The following is a 27,774-nucleotide window of genomic DNA, read 5'->3' as shown; positions in this document are numbered from 1 at the left end:
ACGGCCAGGTGGACTGGGGACAGCAAGGAGTCATCATGTCAGGTAGTCCTGAGGCATGGTCATAGGGCTCAGGTCCTCCGAGAGAGAGAAAGAAACAAAGAACGAATTAGAGAGAGCATACTTAAATTCACACAGGACACCGGATAAGACAGGAGAAATACTCCAGATATAACAGACTGACCCTAGCCCCCCAACACATAAACTACTGCAGCATAAATACTGGAGGCTGAGACAGGAGGGGTCAGGAGACACTGTGGCCCCATCCGATGATACCCTCGGACAGGGCCAAACAGGCAGGATATAACCACACCAACTTTGCCAAAGCACAGCCCCCACACCACTAGAGGGAAATATTCAACCACCAACTTACCATCCTGAGACAAGGCCGAGGATAGCCCACAAAGATCTCCGCCACGGCACAACCCAAGGGGGGGCGCCAACCCAGACAGGAAGACCACGTCAGTGACTCAACCCACTCAAGTGACGCACCCCTCCTAAGGACGGTATGGAAGAACACCAGTGACTCAGCCCCTGTAATAGGGTTAGAGGCAGACAATCCCAGTGGAGAGAGGGGAACCGGCCAGGCAGAGACAGCAAGGGCGGTTCGTTGCTCCAGAGCCTTTCCGTTCACCTTCACACTCCTGGGCCAGACTACACTCAATCATAGGACCTACTGAAGAGATGAGTCTTCAGTAAAGACTTAAAGGTTGAGACCAGGTCTGCGTCTCTCACATGGGTAGGCAGACCATTCCATAAAATTGAGCTCTATAGGAGAAAGCCCTGCCTCCAGCTGTTTGCTTAGAAATTCTAGGGACAATTAGGAGGCCTGCGTCTTGTGACCGTAGCGTACGTGTAGGTATGTACGGCAGGACCAAATCGGAAAGATAGGTAGGAGCAAGCCCATGTAATGCTTTGTAGGTTAGCAGTAAAACCTTGAAATCAGCCCTTGCCTTAACAGGATGCCAGTGTAGGGAGGCTAGCACTGGAGTAATATGATACATTTTTTTGGTTCTAGTCAGGATTCTAGCAGCCGTATTTAGCACTAACTGAAGTTTATTTAGTGCTTTATCCGGGTAGCCGGAAAGTAGAGCATTGCAGTAGTCCAACCTAGAAGTAACAAAAGGATGAATTTTTCTGCATCATTTTTTGACAGAAAGTTTCTGATTTTTGCAATGTTACGTAGATGGAAAAAAGCTGTCCTTGAAACAGTCTTGATATGTTCTTCAAAAGAGAGATCAGGGTCCAGAGTAACGCAGAGGTCCTTCACAGTTTTATTTGAGACGACTGTACAACCATCAAGATTAATTGTCAGATTCTACAGAAGATCTCTTTGTTTCTTGGGACCTAGAACAAGCATCTCTGTTTTGTCCTAGTTTAAAAGTAGAACGTTTGCAGCCATCCACTTCCTTATGTCTGAAACACAGGCTTCTAGCGAGGGCAATTTTGGGGCCTCACCATGTTTCATTGAAATGTACAGCTGTGTGTCATCCGCATAGCAGTGAAATTTAACATTATGTTTTCGAATGACATCCCCAAGAGGTAAAATATATAGTGAAAACAGTAGTGGTCCTAAAACGGAACCTTGAGGAACACCGAAATTTACAGTTGATTTGCCAGAGGACAAACCATTCACAGAGACAAACTGATATCTTTCCGACAGATAAGATCTAAACCAGGCCAGAACTTGTCCGTGTAGACCAATTTGGGTTTCCAATCTCTCCAAAAGAATGTGGTGATCGATGGTATCAAAAGCAGCACTACGATCTAGGAGCACTAGGACAGATGCAGAGCCTCGGTCTGATGCCATTAAAAGGTCATTTACCACCTTCACAAGTGCAGTCTCAGTGCTATGATGGGGTCTAAAACCAGACGGAAGTGTTTCGTATACATTGTTTATCTTTAGGAAGGCAGTGAGTTGCTCTGCAACAGCTTTTTCATTTTTTTTTGAGAGGAATGGAAGATTCGATATAGGCCGATTCGTTTTTTTTATATTTTCTGGGTCAAGATTTGGGTTTTTCAAGAGAGGCTTTATTACTGCCACTTTTAGTGAGTTTGGTACACGTCCGGTGGATAGAGAGCCGTTTATTATGTTCAACATAGGACGGCCAAGCACAGGAAGCAGCTCTTTCAGAAGTTTAGTTGGAATAGGGTCCAGTATGCAGCTTGAAGGTTTAGAGGCCATGATTATTTTCATCATTGTGTCAAGAGATATAGTACTAAAACACTTTAGTGTCTCCCTTGACCCTAAGTCCTGGCAGAGTTGTACAGACTCAGGACAACAGAGCTTTGGAGGAATACGCAGATTTAAAGAGGAGTCCGTAATTTGCTTTCTAATGATCATGATCTTTTCCTCAAAGAAGTTTATGAATTTTTTTACTGCTGAAGTGAAAGCCATCCTCTCTTGGGGAATGCTGCTTTTTAGTTAGCTTTGTGACAGTATCAAAAATACATTTCGGATTGTTCTTATTTTCCTCAATTAAGTTGGAAAAATAGGATGATCGAGCAGCAGTGAGGGCTCTTCGATACTGCACGGTACTGTCTTTCCAAGCTAGTTGGAAGACTTCCAGTTTGGTGTGGCGCCATTTCCATTCCAATTTTCTGGAAGATTGCTTCAGAGCTCGTGTATTTTCTGTATACCAGGGAGCTAGTTTCTTATGACAAATGTTTTTAGTTTTTAGGGGTGCAACTGCATCTAGGGTATTGCGCAAGGTTAAATTGAGTTCCTCAGTTAGGTGGTTAACTGATTTAAAGGGAAAGTATTTCTCAGTCAAATAAACTCGGAGTGGAATTATCATTTGAAATTGTAATTGTTATAATTCGGTGAAGTATATTTTCTATTTTGTGTTTGATACCGTTTTTAAATAAATAAGCCAGAGAACGTCACCAAGTTAGACATAGCCTCTCCTAAACACAACCACACTGTCACGTCTCTCTCTCTCTCACACACACACACACACACACACACACACACACACACACACACACACACACACACACACACACACACACACACACACACACACATACATATATAGATATATACACACACACAGAGAGAGAGAGACACAGACCCTCCCTTTTGTCAAACAGAATAATAGACAGAGGTGACAGTGTTTGTGTGCTTGTGAGTGTGCGCTTGCATGTGAGTGTGTCTGTGTGTGTGTAACTCACGTCATAGTCTCCATCCCAAAATGGAGGATACCCCACTAGCAGGATGTACAGGATCACACCTATACATAAACACCCACACACGGACGCACTCAGGCATGCAGGCACACTCCTACGCAGCCTGACACGTATAGTGCAGTTCCTCTTCAACATCTCGCTGGCAGGTGTTCACACACACTGGCAGGTTCCGCTGTTCTCAAGTTAATGTGGAGTGTTTTAGGTATGCTGATATTCAAGAGCATCCACTCCTTTGTAGTCCAGTGATTAACACCGAATGTCATTCAGGACAGAAAGACACAGGAGTGGACTTGAGCAGTGGGTGTGTTGACATGTTCATGCACTTTTACTGTACAAGTGTGTGTGTATCAAATACCTTCAAATACTTGAAAGTTGAGGGGTGCTTGATTTTAGCTTGGAGGTTACACTTTTGGGACTTAAATAGAATAGAACATCATTTGTCTTGCACAATTTAAAAGCACTGCAATACACCACACGGAACACAGATCAGATGCAGCACACTGTCAGAGACTAACCGACTCCCCCTGGTGTTGTTATACAGTCACTGCATCCAGCAGATCTTGGAGGCCGTGCTACACTGTCACCAGTCGGGCGTGGTACACAGAGACCTCAAGGTGAGTTACAGATTCTTTTAATCACTTTGGCACTATTTTCACAAGTGCAGTTGAAGTCGGAAGTTTACATACACATAGGTTGGAGTCATTAAAACTCGTTTTTCAACCACTCCACACATTTCTTGTTAACAAACTATAGTTTGGCAAGTCGGTTAGGACATCTTTTACCTTTTAGTCATTTAGTAGACGCTCTTATCCAGAGCGACTTACAGTAGTGAATGCATACATTTCATACATTTTTTTTTCTTTCTGTGCTGGCCCCCCGTTGGAATCGAACCCACAACCCTGTCGTTGCAAACACCATGCTCTACCAACTGAGCTACAGGGAAGGCTACTACTTTGTGTATGACACAAGTAATTTTTCCAACAATTGTTTACAGACAGATTATTTCACTTATAATTCACTGTATCACAATTCCAGTGGGCCAGAAGTCCCCACAAGAATAGTAAACGAACAAAAATGTGACCAACTGTGGACATTTTGTTAGTCCCCACAAGGTCAAATGCTATTTCTAGGGGGTTTAGGGTTAAGGATAGAATTAGGGTTAGAATTATGTTAAGAGCTAGGGTTAGGAGCTAGGGTTAGGATTAAAGTTAGGTTAGGTCTTTGGGTTAAGGCTAGGGTTAAGGTTAGGTTTAGGCTTACGCCCATCTGCCATTCACGATGCCCTAGCAAAACCGAAACCTACTTGAAGGTATCAGCGCTCACTGTTGCCCCTAGTGGCCGGCTTCCACATCTCCCGACATCCTCAGACATGGTTGGACGGTGACCTGGCTGCTAATCTCGCAGTGGGTCTTGAACGACCTGGCTGGTGTGTGTGTGTGTGTGTGTGTGTGTGTGTGTATGTGTATATATATATATACACACACACTGACATCACAGGCACGCACGCATACACACACCCTGGCAACTATCTATCTACTATATGTTGTGGATCAATAGTGCACAGTGAATGCTGCAGTATCGCTATGTGTTTATTAGATTACCTTTACAGTGTCTAGTCTACAGCCTACATTGTTCTCTCTCTCACCCACTTTCTCAGCCTAACTTCCACCAGTGAACACCACTACAGCAAACCACACAAGTTAGTGTGTGTGTTTGTGATAGTGAGGTTGAATGATAATTCATATCTCATTGAATCAGCCCACTCTGCTGTCAGTGAATGTGCATAATAATACAATACTCCTGTTCCCCTCCTTAAGCTAATAGTGACACTAAAATAGACAAACAAACAAACACACACACACACACACACACACACACACACACACACACACACACACACACACACACACACACACACACACACCCCTCTCCTCTTTCCCTCCTCTGCCCTGCATGCCACAAATCAATTACTCTCAATAATTGCCACATGCTGCATTGGTAACACTGCTACAGTAGATCACAATCTGTTTGTGAGTGTGTGTGTGTGTGTGTGTGTGTGTGTGTGTGTGTGTGTGTGTGTGTGTGTGTGTGTGTGTGTGTGTGTGTGTGTGTGTGTTTGTATGTACGTGTGTGTGACTGTTAGCACTGGCTAACCACAGCACCAGAACACAGCTGTTAACAGACAGATTGGTTCCTAATAAATAAACAAATATATTAAATAAATTACAAACTGACACGTCTGTTAACGATGGGACCATCTGTGTGTGTGTGTATGTGTGTGCGTGTGTGCGCGCGCATGTGGATGCTTGTGTGTGTGTGTCTCTATGTGTGTACACTACCGGTTAAAAGTTTTAGAACACCTACTAATTCAATGGTTTTTCTTAATTTTTTACTATTTTCTACATTGCAGAATAATAGTGAAGACATCAAAACGATGAAATAACACATGGAATCATGTAGTAACCAAAAAAGTGATAAACAAATCAAAATATATTTTATATTTGAGATTCTTCAAATAACCACCCTCTGCCTTGATGACAGTTTTGCACACTCTTGGCATTCTCTCAACCAGCATCATGAAGTAGTCACCTGGAATGCATTTCAATTAACAGGTGTGCCTTCTTAAAAGTTAATTTGTGGAATTTCTTTCCATCTTAATGCGTTTGAGCCAGTCAGTTATGTTATGACAAGGTATGGGTGGTATACAGAAGATAGCCCTATTTGGTAAAAGACCAAGTCCATATTATGGCAGGAACAGCTCAAATAAGTAAAGAGAAACGACAGTCCATCATTACTGTAAGACATGAAGGTCAATCAATACGGAACATTTCATGAACTTTGAAAGTTTCTTCAAGTGCAGTCGCAAAATCCATCAAACACTATGATGAAACTGGCCTTCATGAGGACCCAGAGTTACCTCTGTTGCAGAGGATAAGTTAATTAAAGTTACCAGCCTCAGAAATTGCAGCCCAAATAAATGCTTGAGGATAAGTTCATTAGAGTCCAAATTCAAGATTTTTGGTTCCAACCGCCGTGTCTTTGTGAGACGCAGAGTAGGTGAATGGATGATCTCCGCATGTGTATTTACCACCATAAAGCATGGAGGAGGAGGTATTATGGTGTGGGGGTGCTTTGCTGGTGACACTGTCTGTGATTTAATTAGAATTCAAGGCACACTTAACCAGCATGGCTCCCGCAGCATTCTGCAGCGATACACCATCCCATCTGGTTTGTGCTTAGTGGGACTATCATTGGTTTTTCAACAGGACAATGATCCAACACACCTCCAGGCTGTGTACGGGCTATTTTACCAAGAAGGAGAGTGATGAAGTGCTGCATCAGATGACCTGGCCTCCACAATCCCCCGACCTCAACCAAATTGAGATGGTTTGGGATGAGTTGGAATGCAGAGTGAAGGATAAGCAGCCAACAAGTGCTCAGCATATGTGGGAACTCCTTCAAGAGTGTTGGAAAAGCATTCCAGGTGGTTGAGAGAATGCCAAGAGTGTGCAAAGCTGTCATCAAGCCAAAGGGTGGCTATTTGAAGAATCTCAAATATAATTTGTTTAACACTTTTTTGGTTACTACATGATTCCATGTGTGTTATTTCATAGTTTTGATGTCTTTGGTATTATTCTACAATAGTAAAAATAAAGACGACAGACAACCCTTGAATGACTACATTAGGTGTTCTAAAACTTTTGACCGGTAGTGTATGTGTATGCGTACATGCATGTTCATGTGTGTGTATGTGCAAGTGCATTAGTACTACATGATTTTAGGCCTAACACCATATAATAACATATTTAATAGGATCTCTGTGCACAGCACCCCATGAAAGTGTTTGACTTCATGTCCCATCTGTCCCCTGTGTAGCCAGAGAACTTGCTGCTGGCCAGTAAGTGTAAGAACGCTGCAGTGAAGTTGGCTGACTTTGGACTGGCCATCGAGGTGCAGGGAGACCAACAGGCATGGTTCGGTACGTCCACACACACTCAGTTAGCACACGTGCACACACACACACACACACACACACACACACACACACACACACACACACACACACACACACACACACACACACGCACACACAGTATTCATGTTTGAACACGTGTTGGTGTGGCCCAGAGACTAGCTGTTCTCTTGTTAGAATATTTTTTCATATTCACATTTTTAAACCTCAATTATAATTTTTTTATTAATCAACCTTATCTTCAAGGTATACAGTGCATTCTGAAAGTATTCAGACCCCTTCACTTTTTCCACATTTTGATACATTACAGCCTTATTCTAAAATGTATAAAATATTTTTTTTCCCTCATCAATCTACACACAATACCCCATAATGACCAACAAGATTTTCTGGTCTGATGAAACCAAGATTGAACTCTATGTCCTGAATGCCAAGCGTCACGTCTGGAGGAAACCTGGCACAATACCTACGGTGAAGCATGGTGGTGGCAGCATCATGCTGTGAGGATATTTGTCAGCGGCAGGGACTGGGAGACGTGTCAGGATCGAGGGAAAGATGAACGGAGCAAAGTACAGAGAGATCCTTGATGAAAACCTGCTCCAAAACGCTCAGGACCTCAGACTGGGGCGAAGGTTCACTTTCCAACAGGACAATGACCTTAAGCACACCACCAATACCTGAAAATGTCTATTTTTTATATATTTGCAAAAATTTCTAAAAAGCTGTTTTTGCTTTGTCATTATTGAGTATTGTGTGTAGATTGATGAGAGAAAAAAAACATTTAATCCATTTTGGAAGAAGGCTGTAACGTAACAAAATGTGGAAAAAGTGAAGTGGTCTGAATACTTCCCGAATGCACTGTAAATGCTTTATTTTGCTTCGGTGAAAGTTGTTCCACTCAACTATATTTTGGTATTTTTTTCATTAGTCCACTGTTAAATACAGTTCCAAATGTCAGCCGTCAAGTTTTCAAGATATTGGAGTTTCACATCATCATGACGCAAAATGCATCATGATGATGTGGCAAGTGACACTTTTCTTCTTGAAAGTCCAATATCTTAAACTCTTGACTGCTGACGTGCGAAACATTTTGGGATTGTATTAACAGTGGACTAATGAAAAATGAGTAATGAGTGTACAAACATTATGATTGAACTCTTTCCATGACATAGACTGACCGGTGAATCCAGGTGAAAGCTATGATCCCATATTGATGTCACTTGTTAAATCCACTTCAATCATGAGAATGCTTTTGACACCTTGTAGAGTCCATGCTCTGACGAATTTAGGCTGTACTGATGGAAAAAGAGGGGGGGAACTCAATATTAGGAAGGTGTTCTTAATGTTTTGTACACTCAGTGTAGGTTTTGAGTGGATTTTTCCTGTAATTCACATTACTCAAGTTTCAATTTCACAATAGTGTCCACATGAAATCAAATAATTTGGATTTACCTGAATGGCAGCCACAAAGTACCCAGTTGGAGCAGCAGGCTGGTAGGAGATGATCACTGGGTTAGGGTTTGTCTCAGCTATGTTGCGGGCCATCCTCTTTGTATTTGATTGTGAGGAATTTGACGCGCTGTGCCTTGCTCTGGGCTGGGGCCACATACAGTGGCTTAGTAGCCACAATGCGGCCGTTCATCTCCGCCACAGCCTTGGTGGCCTCCTCTGGGGAAGGAGAGGCCCACAAAGCCAAAGCCCTCGCTTTTGCCGCCCTCCGTCCTCATCACCTTGGTACTGGTGATAGTCCTGAAATGAGAGAACTCCTTGTGACGCTTATCTTCGTCAGTGTTATCTTCCAGATAACAGACACTGAGTTTTAACTCACATCTAGAAAGTGGCAATAATATGTGGCATTGCACCACATATAAGACACATCTGGCAAACACTCACCAAATATGACTATGCAACCAATACAATGTGATTTGATTTGACCATATCCAAACAGCTGTCTCAACTTGTGGTCGTTGACATCCTGACCAAAATGATTAATGTAGACATTGGTGAAGTCTTTGGCCCTGGCACTGGAGCTGGTTCCAGCCTCTTGCTCGTGAAGAGATTTGAAGTGTCCAATGAAAACATTTTTCTCTTCTAGGAGCATTCCGTTTAATTTTGTTATGGCTCTTTCAGAAGCCTCAGTGTTGTATTGGACAAAGGTGTTGCCTTTAGATTGCCTATTCTCATCAGAAACCAGCTTCCTGGAGACAATGTTTCCGAAGGCAAAGAAGGTATCGTGCACACCTTTGTTGCAGATGGTCTTGTCCAGGTTCTTAACAAATCCTTTCTCAAGGATTGGTCATGCTGAGACTACATGATCCTCATAGGGCTTCCATGGATGGTTATGAAGTTGATCGTGTTCAGGTCACGCTCATCATTGTTTGGGTTAATTAACATATTTGACATAACCATATTCGAGTGAACAAAAGGATTCTTTTGTTCTGAATGACCCGGATGGAGAAGTTGTGGTCGGTGCCATTTAAGATGATAGGTTTAGGTTACTACATGATACTCAAATTTTCCCTATACACATCATAAGGTTTCTACAAACTAGCCTATGAATAAAAGTTTACAATGTAGGTGCACAGGTCAAGAGAAAAATGAGAGTAATCAAGGTGACAGTGACACATTCAATACTGCTTTGCACACTCTTGCCTGCATCTAGCTGATCTAGGGTGTAATCATTTGTCCAGCAGTTGCAAACGAGAGTTTCTATTGGAAAAATTTAGGTATTTTTATCCCTGTTTCTTTCCATTTGCTTCCATTTAAGAAACGTTTTCAACAGTATTGGCAGAATTAATACACCCCTGATCACACACAAACATAGTTCACTTTCATAGCAGCCACATACAAACAGCATGATCACCATACATTTACATTTTAGTCATTTAGCAGATGGTCTTATCCAGAGCGACTTACAGTAGTGAATGCATACATTTCATACATTTTTTTTCTTCTTTTTTTTCTCTGTACTGGCCCCCGTGGGAATCGAACCCACAACCCTGGTGTTACAAACACCATGCTCTACCAACTGAGCCACACGAGACCATACAAACAGCATGATCACATAATTCCTTCTCGCATCTACGCAATCTCCTACTCTCACCTTTTCCCTTCACTTGTGGCCTTCAGTGCACAACAAATTAGCTGTGTGTGACCAGGTTTAAAAACTTTTCCAAACCAAAATGTCATATTATGACCGCTAACCGCTACATCGTTGTCACCATATTAGCTAACGTCATAGTCAACATAGCTATTAGAACTAATGTGTTAGTAAACCCACTGCAATCATGTAGTACAGTGTACAGTCAGCAAGCAGTTTAGCAGTTACACCAGCGGGCCCCAGTGGCAATAAATAAAATAAAACCAAAAGCTTACCTTGATTTGGAAGACTTCCAGTGTTGGATAGCCATAGCCAGCTAGCTAACATAGCATCCCTCTCTGTTTGAGCCGTGTTTTTGAGTAGGCTAAATTAGCTAGCTGCATTCGCTAGCTAAGTGAAAAAAAGACTACGAAATATAGCTATCTCTCTCTCTCTCTCTTGCTTCATTTTTAAGTAAATTCATTTGTTCAAAACTGTTCAACTATTGTCTTTCTCTTTGAGTCAACTATTCACCACATGTTATGCACTGTAGTGCTAGCTAGCTAGCTGGCTGTAGGTTATGCTTTCAGTATTAGATTCATTCTCTGATCCTTTGATTGGGTGGACAACATGTCAGTTCATGCTGCAAGAGCTCTGATAGGTTGGAGGACGTCCTCTGGAAGTTTTCATAATTACTGTGTAAGACTATGGAAGGGAATGAGAAGCATCAGCCTCCTTATCAGATATGAAGGTAAGACCCAGATGCAGATACATTGAATTAACAATGGTCTAATAATCCAACAGGGGCAGGCAATACACTGGTCAAGGCTGGCAAGGGTCAGTAAACCAGAGGTGGGTCAACGGTACCGGCCGGCAGTCAGGCTCAGGGTCAGGGTAGGCAGAGGTCAATAATCCAGAGGTGGGGAAAAGGTACAGGTCGGCAGGCAGGGTCAGGGGCAGGCAGGCGGGCTCAGAGTCAGGACAGGCAAGGGTCAAAACCAGGAGGGTGAGAAAAAGAGAACCTGGGAAAAGCAGGAGCTGAGAACAAAAACGCTGGTTGACTTGACAAACTGGCAACAGACAAATAGAGAACACAGGTATAAATACACAGGGGATAATGGGGAAGATGGGCTACACCTGGAGGGGGGTGGAGACAATCACAAAGACAGGTGAAACAGATCAGGGTGTGAGAGTACCCCCCCCCCCCCCCAGGGGCGCGTACCTGGTTGACCGGGGTGTCGGCAGTGGAAGTCGGCTATGAGGCCTGGGTCCAGAATGTCTCTAGCGGGGACCCAGCACCTCTCCTCTGGGCCATAACACTCCCAGTCAACCAGGTACTGGAAACCCCTGCCCCGTGGTCGAACACTCAGAAGGCGTCTCACCGTGTACGCTGGAAGGCCATCGATGACACGGGGAGGAGGGGTGGGCCTGGAAACAGAAGACAAAGGGCTGTGAGACACGGGCTTAATCCTAGACACATGGAAAGTAGGGTGAATACGGAGGGGACGGGGTAACAAAAGACGAACAGCAGTGGGGCTAATGACACTAGAGATAGGGAACGGGCCGATGAAATGGGGGGGAACGTTTAGGGGACTACACCTGGAGGGGCAGGTCGCGGGTGAAGAGCCATACCCTCTGCCCGAGCCAATAGTGTGGAGCAGGGGTCCTGTGGCGAACCGCTTCTCGCCTATACCGGGAAGTAGTCTTCAACAGGGCGGCCCAGGCTCTCTTCCAGGTATGACGACAGCGGCGGATGAACATCTGGGCAGAGGGATTGCTGACTTCCTCCTCTTGCTCGTGGAAGAGCGTAGGCTGATATCCCAAGGAAAACTTGAATGGCGAGAGACTCGTGGCAGAGCAAGGAAGGTTGTTGCGGGCGTACTCAACCCGTACTAGTTGCTGACTCCAGGTGGTAGGGTTTGGCGGAGACTAGGCAGCGAAGAGTCGTCTCTAAGTCCTGGTTGGCTCGCTCTGACTGACCGTTGGACTGGGGGTGGAATCCGGAGGACAGGCTGGCCGACGACCCAATGAGCATGCAGAACGCCTTCCAGAACCGGGATGAGAACTGCGGACCATGTCCACCGGGAGTCCGTGGATCCAGAAGACGTGCTGCACCATAAGCTGGGTTGTCTCCTTGGCCGAGGGTAGTTTGGGGAGAGGAATGAAGTGGGCGGCTTAGGAAAACCGGTCAAACACCGTCAGGATGGCATTGTTGCCCTCAGGCGGGAGGAGACCCGTGATGAAATCCATGGATATATGGGACCAGGGACGGTGAGGGACAGGCAGTGGTTGGAGAAGACCAGCCGGAGCTTGCCGAGGAGTCTTATTTTGTGCGCAGACTGTGCAGGCCCATCGCTCCACCATTCCCTTTCTGGGCTACATCATCTCTGCTGGGCGTGTCCAGATGGATCATGAGAAGGTGAGAGCGGTGGTGGATTGGCCTCAGCCTACATCCAGGGTGCAGCTGCAATGCTTCCTGTGGTTCGCCAACTTTTATCGCTGCTTCATCTGGGGTTACAGCACCCTGCCCCCCCCCCCCCGTCTACACTCACCTCTACCAAGGTTCCGTTCACGTGGTCCTCTGTCACTGACTGGGCATTCCGGGACCTTAAACACAGCTTCACCACTGCTCCTATCCTGGTTCATCCTGACCCTTCCCGTCAGTTCGTGGTGGAGGCCGATGCTTTGGATGTCAGAGTGGGGGCTGTCCTGTCCCAACGTTCTGCCCTGGACCTTAAGCTACATCCCTGCGCCGCCTTCTCCCACCGCCTCAACGCCACAGAGAGGAACTACGATGTGGGGAATTGGGAGCTTCTCGCGGTGAAGATGGAGTTGGAGGAATGGAGGCACCAGCTAGAAGGGGCGGAACATCCGTTCATTGTGTAGACCTACCACAAAAACCTGGAGTATCTCTGCACCACCAAGCGCCTCAACTCCAGGCAAGCTAGATTGGCCCTGCTGTTTACCCGGTTCAACTTTTCCCTCTCCTCCCGGCCGGGATCCAAGAACATCAAGCCGGATGCCCTGTCTCGCCGCTATAACCCCACGGTTACCTCCCCAGAGCCCAAGACCATCCTTCCCACCTCGTGCCTGGCGACGGCACTCAGCTGGGGTATAGGGAAACCGGTCTGGGAGGCGCAGCGGTCCCAGCCAAACCCTGGGGGGGTAAGATAACCGGATGTTTGTGCCTGGCACTGTCCGCTCCGCGGTCCTGGAGTGGGCCCATTCCTACTGGCTTACATTTACATTTTAGTCATTTAGCAGACGCTCTTATCCAGAGCGACTTACAAATTGGTGCATTCACCTATAATATCCAGTGGAACAACCACTTTACAATAGTGCATCTAAATCTTTTAAGGGGGGGGGGTTAGAAGGATTACTTTATCCTATCCCAGGTATTCCTTGATGAGGTGGGGTTTCAGGTGTCTCCGGAAGGTGGTGATTGACTCCGCTGTCCTGGCTTGCCTGTCACCCGGGCTCTCGTCAGATCCTGGCCTTTGAGAGACTACGCTTTTGGTGGCATTCTATGGTTCCGGATGTTGCCGCGTTTGTCGCCAACTCACATTTTTCCTCCTTAACAAACAACTAGTTCTCCAGAAGGCGCTGGAGAACCTGTGGGACGCAGAGCACGTGTTCTTGGGGGAGCAGGAGAAGACGAGGATGTCATCAATGTAGACGAAGACAAACCGTTTCAATATGTCGCAGAGAACATCATTCACCAGAGCCTGGAACACGGCATGGGCATTGGTGAGGCCAAAGGGCATGACCAGATATTCGTGGTGGCCGCTGGCTGTATTGAAGGTGGTCTTCCACTAGTCCCCCTCGTATCCACACCAGGTGGTAGGTGTTTCGTAGATCCAGCTTGGAGAAAACTGGCCCCTTGGAGCAGCTCGAAGGCAAAGGAAATGAGTGGTACTGGATAACAATTCTTCACAGTAATGTCATTGAGTCCCCGGTAGTCAATGCACAGGCGCAGGGTCTTGTCCTTTTTCTCCACGAAGAAGAACCCTGCGCCGGCGGGAGAGGAAGAGGGATGGATAAATCCTGTAGCTAGGGAGTACCCAATGTAGGTCTCCATAGCCTTGGTCTCTGGTCCCGACAGAGTACAGATGTCCCCTGGGCGGCGTGGTGCTAGGGAGAAGGTCAATCCCGCAGTCATAGGGGCGGTGTGGAGGAAGGGATGTGGCCCGGGACTTGCTGAACACCTCCCGGAGGTCCTGGTACTCTGCGGAGAGGTCCGGAGCAACTTCCGAGCCCCCAGGAAGACGTTTGGGGTAGGTTGCACCAACTTCAGACAATGGGAGTGGCAGAACGAACTCCAGCCCTTGATAGCATCCGTAGACCAGTTGATGAGGGGATTGTGTCGTTGGAGCCAGGAGAATCCCAAAACCACTGGAATCTGGCCGGACTTGATGAGCAGGAATTGAATGGTCTCTCTGTGATTCCCTGACACACGTAGATTGATGGGAGTGGTGTTATGGGTGACCCGACCTATAGAGCGCCCGTCCAGCACTCTAACATCCATAGGAATGTAGAGGGGCTGAGGGGGATGTTCAGCTCGGAAGCCAGCCGGAGAACAGGGCATCAAAAACCCTTCTCACCTCTCCCACAAACCCCTCCAGACTCAGGCACATGGCTGGCTGTTGTTTCCATATGGCGGTAGCCCGGGTGAGAGCCCTCCCAGACATCAGCGTGATGAGGTAGGCTATCTTGAAGTGATCCGAGGGGAATGAGGAGGGCTGAAGCTCAAAAATGAGGACACACTGAGCTAAAAACGCCAGACAGGTGCTCGGCTCTCCATTAAAGCGTTCCGGGGGAGGTAACCGTGGCTCCCGGGAAGGTGGAGTGGCCGGTGGTGAGGCACTGCTAACCGCCGAGTTATTGAGGGGCAGTGGGGTTACCACCGTGGCAGGCTGCCCCCCAGACAACCCGTGGAATTGCTACAGCAGCATGTCCAACGCCTAGTCATGGCACTCTGCCAACGTTTGGACCCCCTCCATAAGACCACGAAGCAATTCCTTGTGCCTACCAATAGAGGCTCCTTGGGAGGAGATGGCGTTGCGCAGCTGGCCCGGGTCTGCTGGGTCAGTCAGGGCCTGTTCGCACTATCAGGTAGGAAGGTAAGACCCAGTTGCAGACACGTCCAATTAACAATGGTTTAATAATCCAACAGGGGCAGGCAATAGATAGGTCAAGGCAGGCAGAGGTCAGTAAACCAGAGATGGGGCAACGGTACCGGACGGCAGGCAGGCTCAGGGGCAGGCAGAGTGGTCAAGTCAAAACCAGGAGGGCGAGAAAAAGACAGACTGGGAAAAGCAGGAGCTGAGAACAAAAAGCTGGTTGACAAGACATATAAGACAAACTGGCAACAGAGAAACAGAGAACACAGGTATAAATACACAGGGGAAGATGGGTGACACCTGGAGGGGGATGGAGACAATCACAAAGACCGGCGAAAGAGATCAGGATGTGACATTCCTAGGTGTTGTATTGAGGTCAGTGTACCCAGAGGAGGACGGAAACTAGCTGTCCTCTGGCTACACCATTGTGCTACACTACAGAGTGCTGTTGAGGCTACTGTAGACCTTCATTGCAAAACAATGTGTTTTAATCAATTATTTGGTGACGTGAATATATTTATATATATTTTATCTAAAAAGGATACATTTTTTTTATGTTTCACTATTTACATTTTTTATGAAATTCACTGAGGAGGATGGTCCTCCCCTTACTCATCTGAGGAGCCTCCACTGGGATGGAGTGTATATCCCAGATAGGCCTGAACTTGTAAGATAAGACATCGTTGGTGACCTCTTGGTGGAGATCGCCAACATATAGGGAGTTGAATGTTTTAGCTGCTGATCGATGGTTGCTCAAGAGAACAGAATGACAGGAGAATTATAGAATGTCAGGTGTTGGAGCCCCTGGAACCCCCTCATTTGTTATGTCATAAGTCATGTTAGATCAAATAGAATCTATCCAATTACAATACTTTCTTTATTGCATCATAGTCAGTTAGACAACATGATTTACATTGCAAATACAAAATGTAAAAACAAATAAATACAAAAATGAACACAGTAGGCCTAAGCTTACATATAAATAACAAATAACCTGTCAAAAACTACAATTTGTACAGCAGGACTTCCCAGTTCAGCATTCCATTTCAGTTAAATACATGCATTTCAGTTTAAAATTACATTGTTGATTTTGGTATTTAGTAACCGTTTTCAACAAAATAAAAGACATACAGTGGAATCAGTTTCGTTGTGTTGTTTAGTCTGCTGTGTTTGACTACCAAAATCATCATATATCATCCACAGCACAGGAGTAAAGTCAAATACAGCTTGATGACTGTTTGTGTTTGTGTCGTTGTGTGTGTAGGTTTTGCAGGTACCCCAGGCTACCTATCTCCAGAGGTACTGAGGAAGGAGGCCTATGGTAAACCTGTCGACATCTGGGCCTGTGGTGAGTGCAGATCACTTTATTATCTCGCTGTCTCATCCCTCTCTCTTCTATATCTCCTGCCCCCCTCTCACCACTCAACGTATGTGTGTCCTTGTGTGTGTTTATGTATAGGTGTGATCCTGTACATCCTGCTAGTGGGGTATCCTCCATTTTGGGATGAGGACCAACACAAACTCTACCAGCAAATCAAAGCCGGAGCCTATGACGTGAGTTACACACACACACACACTCACATGCAAGCGCACACTCACAAGCACACACACTCTGTGTCACCTCTGTCTATCAATCTGTGTGTTTGTGTGTGTGTTTTTGCATACGTGTGTGTGTATGTGTGTGTGTGTGTGTATGTAGTTTCCATCTCCAGAGTGGGACTCGGTGACTCCAGAAGCCAAGAACCTGATTAACCAGATGTTGACTATTAACCCTGCCAAGAGGATAACTGCCCAGGAGGCCCTCAAACACCCATGGGTCTCCGTAAGTACACACACAGACACACACACACTTTTCCTCTCTGTTTCCTCTTTGTTTGACTCCTCTCTCTCTCTCTCTCTCTCTCTCTCTCTCCCTCTCCCTCTCCCTCTCCCTCTCCCTCTCTCTCTCTCTCTCTCCCTCTCTCCCTCCAGCAACGCTCCACGGTGGCGTCCATGATGCACAGACAGGAGACAGTGGAGTGCCTGAAGAAGTTCAACGCCAGGAGGAAACTCAAGGTCTGCTCTATTTTAATAATCTCATAATCCACAGGAATGCCTTCACTAAACATCTGTGAGCCTTCTCACTTCTCAGACTAACCTAGTAATCTACCACTCACCCCATCTCTTTATTTCTCTATTCATCTCTCTTTTCTCTCTCTCTTCCCATCTCTCTCTTTCTCCCTCTCTTTCTGTCCATAGGGAGCAGTCCTGACTGCTATGCTGGTGACGAGGAATTTCTCCGGTAAATGTGTGTGTCTTCATAAACACTTACACGCATGCACAGCAGGTTGGCATATATTGGGATGACTCATGTACTGGAGGAAGCTCTGCGGAGTGGTGACTAGCTGGCACAGCCACAAAGTCTCAAAATCTGATTCTAAACCTAACCTTAACCGCACTGCTAACCCTAATGCCTAACCTTAAATTAAGGCAAAAAAGATAATATTAATTTTCATGAATCTTTACAATATAGCCTATTTTTACTTTTCAGCTGGCCCATCTCGCAGAAATCTCTCAGTTCTGCCTCCAGGGAAAGATTCATGACAATAAATGTCAAACTGCGCATGCACACGCATGCATGCATGCATGCTACAGTCACATACACATGCGCGCAAGCGTACACACACACGCACAAAGACAGACACACCCACATGCACACACACTCTCTCTTTCTCATTATCACAAATTGAGTTTCACCTCCAATTTACTAAGTTTGACTACAATGGTAACTTGCATGGATCATTACATGTTTCTCTTCCACTTAGGGGTGTGAACTTTAAAACGTTTAAACGTTAAAATGAAATTGGGATTATTAAAGTTAAAAATGTTTATTTTTTTTTTTGCCCACAAAATGTATATCACAGTGCAGTTATCACCAAACGTATTCTTTGCCGTGTTATAGCCCAACTAGACGATAGGCTATAAAGGCCTGTTGTGTAATTTAAATAAAACCAGAGAGGCAGAGGTGAACTTTAGGCTACTTTGGTGAATTTGCGAGGCATTGCAAGACAAGACATTGCGAGATACAGATTACCAAGACATATGCGCACAGTTCTTTCTGCCTGCCCCCTCCTCTCTCTCCCACACGCTGGCTCGCCTGCTTTTTCTCTTTGCTAATGATACACGTTTGTGCTCAGTCTTCGGTCTGGTGCGTGTAGAATATCCTAGCCTATTCATTGATGATAGGTCCTGCTTTACTGAAGTTGCCAGACATTGCAAGCCAGGAATTTGCGAGATACAGCATTCCATTGCAAGGTACAGCTTTTGATTACCGATAGATAGGCTTAGTGAACAGTTCTGACTCTGTCTGCTTAGTGGCCAACCTGCCTATACTCTCCGTCCCTCGCTTGCCTGCTATGCACGATGCAAGTGTTTGTGTTCTTGGAAGTACAGCAACTAATCAGTCTCCTCCGTTCCAAAAATACTGAATCTTAGCAGTTGAGGAGTCGATTTCTAGCGGAATCGAATCTTGACACTCAGAAATGGGAGTCGACACCGGGAGTCGATGTGCAAGAAGTCGAGGAATCTATTATTTTGTAGTCGACTATCCACCACTACGTCATTATCATTAACAGTTGGAAAAAAGACAGAGAAAGGCAAACGACAGCAGCGAAGTCCTGCATGGCAATACTTTGAGAAGTTAAATGAGAAGGTGGTGATATGCGAGGTGGAATTGAGGTACAGTATGGTAGTACAGGTGCAATGCTTAACCATCTGAAAGGGACGAACTGTAAGACCCAAACAAATCCTGGTAGCAGCGAGGGGCCCCAACAACAAACATTAGACAACTTCACACTAAAGCCTACTGTATGACTGCCGTAAATAGAACTTCATTGAGTGCAATAGCAATTGTAGAATTTGGGGAATTTGTCTTTTCACTTTAACAGAAAACCGATGGCAGTTTAAACTTTAAAGGGAGAGTTCACCAAAATTACATATTGGTTTCCTTGTTGTGTAAGCAATCTATGGAAAAGGTAAGACAGCAATCCATGTTTTGTTTTAGTTTCCCTGGCACTGTTTCCAAATGTTAACACTTTAGCATTTGTGGCACAAATCCAATTCAAGTCATGGGACGGATATTAGCATTTTTCGCGCATCATGTCCAAATAATCCGAAAGTATCCAAAATGAATTGTGAAGCTTACCAAAGTCACTTATGGATTATTTGAACATGATGTGCGAAAAATGCTAATATCAGTCCCATGACTTGAGTGGGATTTCTTTATTTGTAATTCTTGTAGAATTTATTTTTACCCCCTTTTCTCCACAATTTCTGTGGTATCCAATTGGTAGTTAGTCTTGTCTCATCGCTGCAACTCCCGTACGGACTCGGGAGAGGCAAAGAGCCGTGCGTCTTCCGAAACACAACCCAACCAAGCCACACTGCTTCTTGACACAATGCCCACTTAACCCGGAAGCCAGCCGCACCAATGTGTCAGAGGAAACACCGTACACCTGGCTACTGTGTCAGCAGCGTGCACTGCGCCCGGCCAAGGACATGTGCAATGGGACAAGGACATCCCTGCCGGCCAAACTCTGGCCCTAACCCGGACGATGCTGGGCCAATTGTACGCCAGCCCATGGGTCTCCCGGTCACGTCAAGCTGCGACAGAGCCTGGACTCGAACCCAGAATCTCTAGTGGCACAGCTAGCACTGCAATGCAGTGCCTTAGACCACTGCACCACTCAGGAGGTCGACTTGAGTGGGATTTGTGCCACAAATGCTAAAACATTAGCATTTAGAAACAAATCAAATTTGTGGTGTGGACTACCTGTGAAATGCTTACTTACCGGCCCTTCCCAACAATGCAGAGAGAAAGAAGATAGAGAAATATTATAAAAGTTAAACACGTAATAATAGATACACAATGAGTAACAATAACTTGGCTACTATATACAAAGGGTACCAGTACCGACTCGATGTGCAAGGGCACAAGGTAATTGAGGTACACTACATGGCCAAAAGTGTGTGGACATGACTTCACATTAGTGGATTCGGTCTATTTCAGCCACCCCCGTTTTTGACAGGTGTATAAAATCGAGCACACAGCCATGTAATCTCGATAAACAAACATTGGTCGTAGAATGGCCCGTACTGAAGAGCTCAGTGACGTTCAACGTGGCACAATCCTAAGATACCACCTTTCCAACAAGTCAGTTCATCAAATTTCTACCCTGCTAGAACTGCCCCGGTCAATTGTGAATGCTGTTATTGTGAAGTGGAAACATCTAGGAGCAACAATGGCTTGGCTACAAAGTGGTAGTCCACACAAGCGCAGCTTGACAAAATCGTCTGTCCTCGGTTGTAACACTCACTACCGAGTTCCAAACTGACTCTGGAAGCAACGTCAGCACAAGAACAGTTCGTCGGGAGCTTCATGAATTGGGTTTCAATGGCCGAGAAGCCGTACACAAGCCTAAGATCACCATGCTTCACCATCTGGCAGTCCGACGGATGAATCTGGGTTTGGTGGATGCCAGGAGAATGCTACCTGCCCAACTGTAAAGGTTGGTGGAGGAGGAATAATGGTCTGGGGCTGTTTTTCATGGTTCAGGCAAGGTCCCTTAGTTCCAGTGAAGGGAAATCGCTATAGCATACAATGACATTGTGTGGCATACCACTTTGCAGCCAAGCTGTTGTTGCTCCTAAATGTTTCCACTTCACAATAACAACATTCACAGGTGACTACCACAATTCTGTATACATCTGGCCCTTCTTTGGACACTGTGCTAACAAACCTCCAAACGAGCTTCAATGCCATACAACACTCCTTCCGAGGTCTCCAACTTCTTTTAAATGCAAGTAAAGCTAAGTTCATTCTCTTCAACCGATTGCTGCCCGCACCCTCCCGCCCGACTAGCATCACTACTCTGGATGGTTCTGACTTAGAATATGTAGACAACTACAATTACCTAGGTGTCTAGTTAGACTGTAAACTCTCCTTCCAGACTCACATTAAGCATCTCCAATCCAAAATTAAATCTAGAATCAGCTTCCTATTTCGCAACAAAGCCTCCTTCACTCATGCTGCCTTCCCTCGTAAAACTGACTATCCTACCGATCCTTGACTTCGGCGATGTCATTTACAAAATAGCCTCCAACACTCTACTCAGCAAATTGGATGTAGTCTATCACAGTGCCATCCGTTTTGTCACCAAAGCCCCATATACCACCCACCACCACTGTATGCTCTCGTTGGCTGGCTCTCACTACATATTCGTCGCCAAACCCACTGGCTCCAGGTCATCTATAAGCCTAGGTAAAGACCCGCTTTAGGTAAAGACCCGCTAGGTAATGCTAGGTAAAGACCCGCTTTATCTTAGCTCACTGGTCACCATAGCAACACCCACCCGTAGCACGCGCTCCAGCAGGTATATTTCACTGGTCACCCCCAAAGCCAACACTTACTTTGACCGCCTTTCCTTCCAGTTCTCTGCTGCCAATGACTGGAACGAATTGTAAAAATCACTGCAGCTGGAGTTTTATATCTCCCTCTCTAACTTTAAGCATCATCTGTCAGAGCAGCTTACCGATCACTGTACTTGTACACAGCCAATCTGTAAATAGCACACCCAACTACCTCATCCCCATATTGTTACTTATCCTCTTGCTCTTTTGCACCTCACCTCAGTATCTCTACTTGCACATCCTTATCTGCAAATCTATCACTCCAGTGTTAATGGTAAAATGTAATTATTTCACCTCTATGGCCTATTTATTGCCTTACCTCCCTACTCTTCTACATTTGCACACACTGTACATAGATTTTGCTATTGTGTTATTGACTGTACGTTTGTTTATGTGTAACTCTGTGTTGTTGATTTGTCGCACTGCTTTGCTTTATCTTGGCCAGGTCGCAGTTGTAAATGAGATTTATTAACCTGGTTAAATAAAGGTGAAATAAAAAATAAAATAAACAATTCTAGACGATTCTATGCTTCCAACTTTGTGGCAAGGCCCTTTCCTGTTTCAGCATGACAATGCCCCCGTGGACAAAGCAAGGTCCATAGAGAAATGGTTTGTCGAGATTGGTGTGGAAGAACTTGACTGGCCTCCACAGAGCCCTGACCTCAACCCCATCAAACACCTTTGGGATGAATTGGAACGCCGACTGCAAATCAGGCCTAATCGTCCAACATCAGTGTCCGACCTCACTAATGCTCTTGTGGATGAATGGAAGCAAGTCCCCACAGCAATGTTACAGCCTCTAGTGGAAAGCCTTCCCAGAAGAGTGGAGGCTGTTATAGCAGCAAAGGGAGGACCAACTCCATTAATGGCCATGATTTTGGAATGAGATGTTTAACGAGGATGTGTCCATATACTTTTGGCCATATAGTGTAGATATGTACATATAACTAGGAATAAAGTGACAGATAGTAAACAGTAGCAGCAGCATATGTGATGAGTCAGAAAAGTTAGTTGCCAAAAAGTTCAATGCAGATAGTTCGGGTAGCTATTTGGTTAGCTATTTAAATAACTATTTAGCAGTCTTATGGCTTGGGGACAGAAGCTGTTCAAGGTCCTGTTGGTTCCAGACTTGGTTCATCAGTACCGCTTGCTGTGCAGTAAAAGAGAGAACAGTCTCTGACTTGAAGAGAGGAGTGCCAGCCACTGCCAGGGAAACTAAACCAAAGCATGGATTGCTGTCATACCTTGTACATACACTGTTTACAGGGTTAGGAAACCAATGTGTAATTTGGTTTAACTATTTATATAAGAAATATATTCCATTTGTCACATCCTTACTTCCTCTGCACTCACACTGTGTCTGCTGACCCAGGTAAGATGGGAGGGAGACTTGCGTCTCAGAGTAGGAGGGCTGATCTGAGATCAGTTTAGCCTTTTAGATTATAATGAATGGACAGGGGAGGTACCAGATCCTAGATCAGCACTTACTCTGAGACGCTTGACTTACCTTGGACCTAATGTGACTTCAATCTGTCCTCCTCTTCACACTAACACACTTCTCTCTTCTCTTCCCTCGCTCCTTTCCCCTTTTCTGTTCTTTGCTTTCACTTGTTCTCTGTCTTTCTCTATTTTTCTCCCCCTCTCTGCGTCAGTTGGTAGACAGTCTACATCTCCGGCATCAATCACTACTGTGTCTGGAACTACCGCTGGGATAGTGGAGCAAGGTATCCTCTTTCTCTCCTCCCTCCATCACTCGCTTCTATACCTCCTCCTCCACATGTACACCTTCTCTCTTCTTCTTCTCTCCTCTCCCTCACACTCCTTTCCTCATCCTTCCCTTTTACACTTCTTGTGTTCTTCCTCTCATCCACTACCTCTATTATCCCTCCCCCCTTCCCTCTCTTCATCCTCCCCTCCCCCACTAACGAATAAGGCAGCATGCATGGCATGTCCATTTCTCCTCTCTCTCTCCCTCCCACCCCCTCTCTCTCTAACATGCTTTACATCCTATCATGCTAAGGGTCATGTATAAAAATGCCCAGTTGCCCATTATTTTGGCTACCATAGTTAGAAGAAGAGATCTCAATTACTTTGAAAGAAGGGTGTCAAAGGAGCATAGGGGGGTTAAAGTCAGTCAGTTAGTATGTCAGTCACCAGATCTCAATCCAGTTGAACACGTATTTCTCATGGAAGAATGGTGTCACATCCCTACAATAGAGTTCCAGGCACTTGTGTGTATGTTTTGTACACTGAGTGTTCAAAACATTAGGAACACCTGCTCTTTCCATTACAATGACTGACCAGGTGAAAGCTATGATCCCTCATTGATGTCACCTGTTAAATCCACTTCAATCAGTGTAGATAAAGTGGAGGATACACCTTAAAGAAGGATTTCTGAGCCTTGAGACATGGATTGTGTATGTGTGCCATTCAGAGGGTGAATGGGTAAGGCAAGACAAAATATTTAAGTGCCTTTGAACAGGGTATGGTAGTAGGTGCCAGGCACACCGGTTTGAGTGTGTTAAGGACCACAACACTTTTTCTGCTCAACAGTTTCCTGTACGTATTAAGCAGAGACAAAATGCCAAGATGTCCTTTGGGTGGTGGACCATTCTTGATACATGCAGGAAACTGAGCATGAAAAACCCAGCAACGTTGCAGTTCTTGACATAACCCAGTACACCTGGCACCTACTACCATACCCTGTTTAAAGGCACTTACATATTTTGTCTTGCCCATTCACACTCTGAATGGCACACATACGCAATCCATGTTTTAAGGATAATTCTTTTAATTATTTAACCGGTCTCCTCCCCTTCATCTAAACTGATTGAAGTGGATTTAACAAGTGATATCAATAAGGGATCATAGCTTTCACCTGGATTCACCTGGTCAGTCCATGTCATGGACCCCTTCCTCTTTTCTACATTTTGTTACATTACAGCCTTATTCTAAAATTGATTAAATAAAAAATGTTCCTCATCAATCTACACATAATAGCTGATAGTGACAAAGCAAAAACTGGTTTTTAGAAATGTAAGTAAATGTATAAAAAATCCTAACCAAAATACCTTATTTACAGTTGAAGTCGGAAGTTTACATACACTTAGGTTGGAGTCATTAAAACTCGTTTTTCAACCACTCCACACATTTCTTGTTAACAAACTATAGTTTTGGCATGTCGGGTAGGACCTCTATTTTGTGCATGACACAAGTAAATGTTCCAACAATTCACTGTATCACAATTCCAGTGGGTCAGAAGTTTACATACACTAAGTTGACTGTGCCTTTAAACAGCTTGGAAAATTCCAGAAAATGATGTCATGGCTTTAGAAGCTGCTGATAGGCAAATTGACATAATTTGAGTCAATTGGAGGTGTAACTGTGGATGTATTTCAAGGCATACCTTCAAACTCAGTGCCTCTTTGCTTGACATCATGGGAAAATCAAAGGAAATCATGCACAAAGTAGATGTCCTAACTGACTTGCCAAAACTATAGTTTGTTAACAAGAAATTTGTGGAGTGCTTGAAAAAGGAGTTTTATTGACTCCAACCTAAGTGTTTGTAAACTTCCGACTTCAACTGTAAGTATTCAGACCCTTTGTTAGGAGACTTGAAATTGAGCTCAGGTGCATCCTGTTTCCATCCTTGAGCTGTTTCTACAACTTAATTGGAGTCCACCTGTGGTAAATTCAATTGATTGGACATGTTTTGGAAAGGCACACACCTGTCTATTTAAGGTCCCACAGTTGACAGTGCATGTCAGAGCAAAAACCAAGTCATGGAGTCGAAGGAATTGTCCAAAGAGCTCCAAGACAGGATTATGTCGAGGCACAGATCTGCGGAAGGGTAACAAAAAATGTTTGAAGCATTGAAGGTCCTCAAGAACACAGTGGCCTCCATCATTCTTAAGTGGAATAAGTTTGGGCAATCTGGGTAGAAGGGCTTCGGTCATGGAGGTGACCAAGCACCCGATGGTCACTCTGACAGAGCTCCAGAGTTCCTCTGTGGAGATGGGAGAACCTTCCAGAAGGACAACCATCTCTGCAGCACTCCACCAATCAGGCCTTTATGGCAGAGTGGTCAGACAGAAGCCACTCCTCAGGAAAAGGCACATGACAGCTCGCTTGGAGTTTGCCAAAGGCACCTAAAGGACTCTCAGACCATGAGAAATAAGATTCTCTGGTCTGATGAAACCAAGGTTGAACTCTTTGGCCTGAATGCCAAGCGTCACATCTGGAAGAAACCTGGCACCATCCCTACGGTGAAGCATGGTGGTGGCAGCATTATACTGGGAGACTAGTCAGGATCAAGGCGAAGATTAATGGAGCAAAGTACAGAGAGACCCTTGATGAAAACCTGCTCCAGAGCGCTCAGGACCTCAGACTGGGGCGAAGGTTCACCTTCAACAGGACAATGACCCTAAGCACACAGCCAAGACAACGCCGGAGTGGCTTCTGAATAGAGGGTTCTTATAACTCTATTGTGTCTGTGTGAACTGAAAGTGGACTCTATTTAATACTAACAAAAGATTTACGATGTCTTCAGGTAATAAGCCTAACAAGATTGCATTCCATAGCATGAGTTAATGTTTCAGGTGGAGATGGCTCCAGTATGGAGTTGGGGGCCAGACCCTGGTCTCTACACAATGCGAACAGTCTTTACAGCAGATAGTGTTTGCTGTGAATTATTAGTATCTTTCATACGAATCTTAACCTTGTGACCCATTCCATACATCTGTTTGTCAAGAACATCCAGGAGGCTGGACTTTGCTATAAAATGCTATAGCTCAAATCCGCTCATTGGGCTCTCAACGGATCGTTGACAAGCTCCATTACTGCAGTAATGAAATAAGAACATTTACTTGTTTTGAAGAAATGTAAAGGTCTCTCCTTTTGATTACAATAATTCCATGACATTCATCCTGAGAGTTTAAGAGGATCTGCAGAGAAGAATGGGAGAAACTCCCCAAATACAGGTGTGCCAAGCTTGTAGCGTCATACCCAAGAAGACACGAGGCTGCCAAAGGTACTTCAACAAAGTACTGAGTGAAGGGTCTGAATTTCTAAAAACCTGTTTTTGCTTTGTCATTATGAGGTATTGTGTGCAGATTGATGAGGGGAAAAAATTATTTAATCCGTGTGTGTGTGAGAGAGAAAGTGTTAATTCATACAGAAATGCAAGCTCTTATGAGTATCTATGTGCGTGCGCATGTGTATGCGCATGTGTATGATAAATTTCTATTGTCATGCCGCTGGTGGGTGTAAGATCGCCACTATCGTCTAGGCTTAATGTGCTCAGCCTGTAATACACTTGTGTCCCCCGGTGACCGGTTTGTACATAAAACATTGTCAATTCAGGCTGTAAAGGCATCAGTTTCCACCTTAACTAGCTTTAATGGCGTGCCGCTGGGGAAAAAACGGGAAAAATATGCATACTCTCTTAATATAACACCATTTTCCACAACCATTTCCGGATTTTCAGATGACTTCCGGGTGTTGTGCACCGCGTTCAGCCAATCAGGTTGAAGCAGTCTGTTTACCCCTGGCTGACCGTGGGGCACAACATCAGGGAGTAGCATTAGCCACTCTATCAAGGTGGTGGAAAATTGGGTTATTAAGACAGTACGTCTATTTAACCAGTTTTTTTGGCCGGTGGTACACCATTAAAGCTAGTTAAAGAGGAAACCAATACCTTTGCAGCCTGATTAGAGGATGTTTTATGTACGAACCGGTTACCAGGAAACACGAGTGTATTACCGGCTGAGCACATTAAGCCTAGACAATAGTTGAGCTCTAGCGGCTGCCTAGGCTAGTAAATAATGTCTGTATCATCATTTTCATGGCGCTTCATACTATATTATATTCCCGGAGAGGAATCCCCTAATCTTAATCTGAGTGAATCCCACCTGCCTTTGAGATTAACAAAGCCATTATTATACACCTGCTTCTCCATTCCATATTCCCCT

The 27,774-nt window shown here is 45.0% G+C and overlaps 1 protein-coding gene, 1 non-coding gene and 1 pseudogene across 7 annotated transcripts in view; 1 reads left to right on the top strand and 2 right to left on the bottom strand.

Annotated features, from left to right (window-relative positions):
• LOC106562908 (calcium/calmodulin-dependent protein kinase type II subunit beta) overlaps positions 1-27,774 on the top strand; it is a 67,165-nt gene that overhangs the window by 17,776 nt on the left and 21,615 nt on the right. For 3 of the 6 annotated variants that reach the window (XM_014127996.3, XM_045689842.2, XM_014127994.3), the window contains exons 6-13: positions 3,728-3,800; positions 7,063-7,165; positions 16,623-16,706; positions 16,818-16,912; positions 17,058-17,180; positions 17,330-17,413; positions 17,597-17,639; positions 23,458-23,529. In XM_014127996.3, the coding sequence (XP_013983471.1) occupies positions 3,728-3,800; positions 7,063-7,165; positions 16,623-16,706; positions 16,818-16,912; positions 17,058-17,180; positions 17,330-17,413; positions 17,597-17,639; positions 23,458-23,529 (677 nt within the window). Of the gene's footprint in view, positions 1-3,727; positions 3,801-7,062; positions 7,166-16,622; positions 16,707-16,817; positions 16,913-17,057; positions 17,181-17,329; positions 17,414-17,596; positions 17,646-23,457; positions 23,530-27,774 lie in introns of all 6 variants that reach the window. The other 3 variants (XM_014127995.3, XM_045689841.2, XM_014127992.3) reach the window with 1 other exon arrangement.
• LOC145858951 (polyadenylate-binding protein 1-like) lies at positions 8,685-9,553 on the bottom strand (annotated as a pseudogene).
• Positions 10,130-10,204, bottom strand: trnat-ugu (transfer RNA threonine (anticodon UGU)). The gene has a single exon. It is a non-coding gene; the product is annotated as a tRNA-Thr (tRNA).

Source organism: Salmo salar, chromosome 11, assembly GCF_965601325.2.
Source record: "Salmo salar chromosome 11, fSalSal1, whole genome shotgun sequence".
NCBI classification, from domain to species: domain Eukaryota; kingdom Metazoa; phylum Chordata; class Actinopteri; order Salmoniformes; family Salmonidae; genus Salmo; species Salmo salar.
Note: the sequence above shows the minus strand (reverse complement) of the source record. Positions and strands in the feature narration are given on the sequence as shown.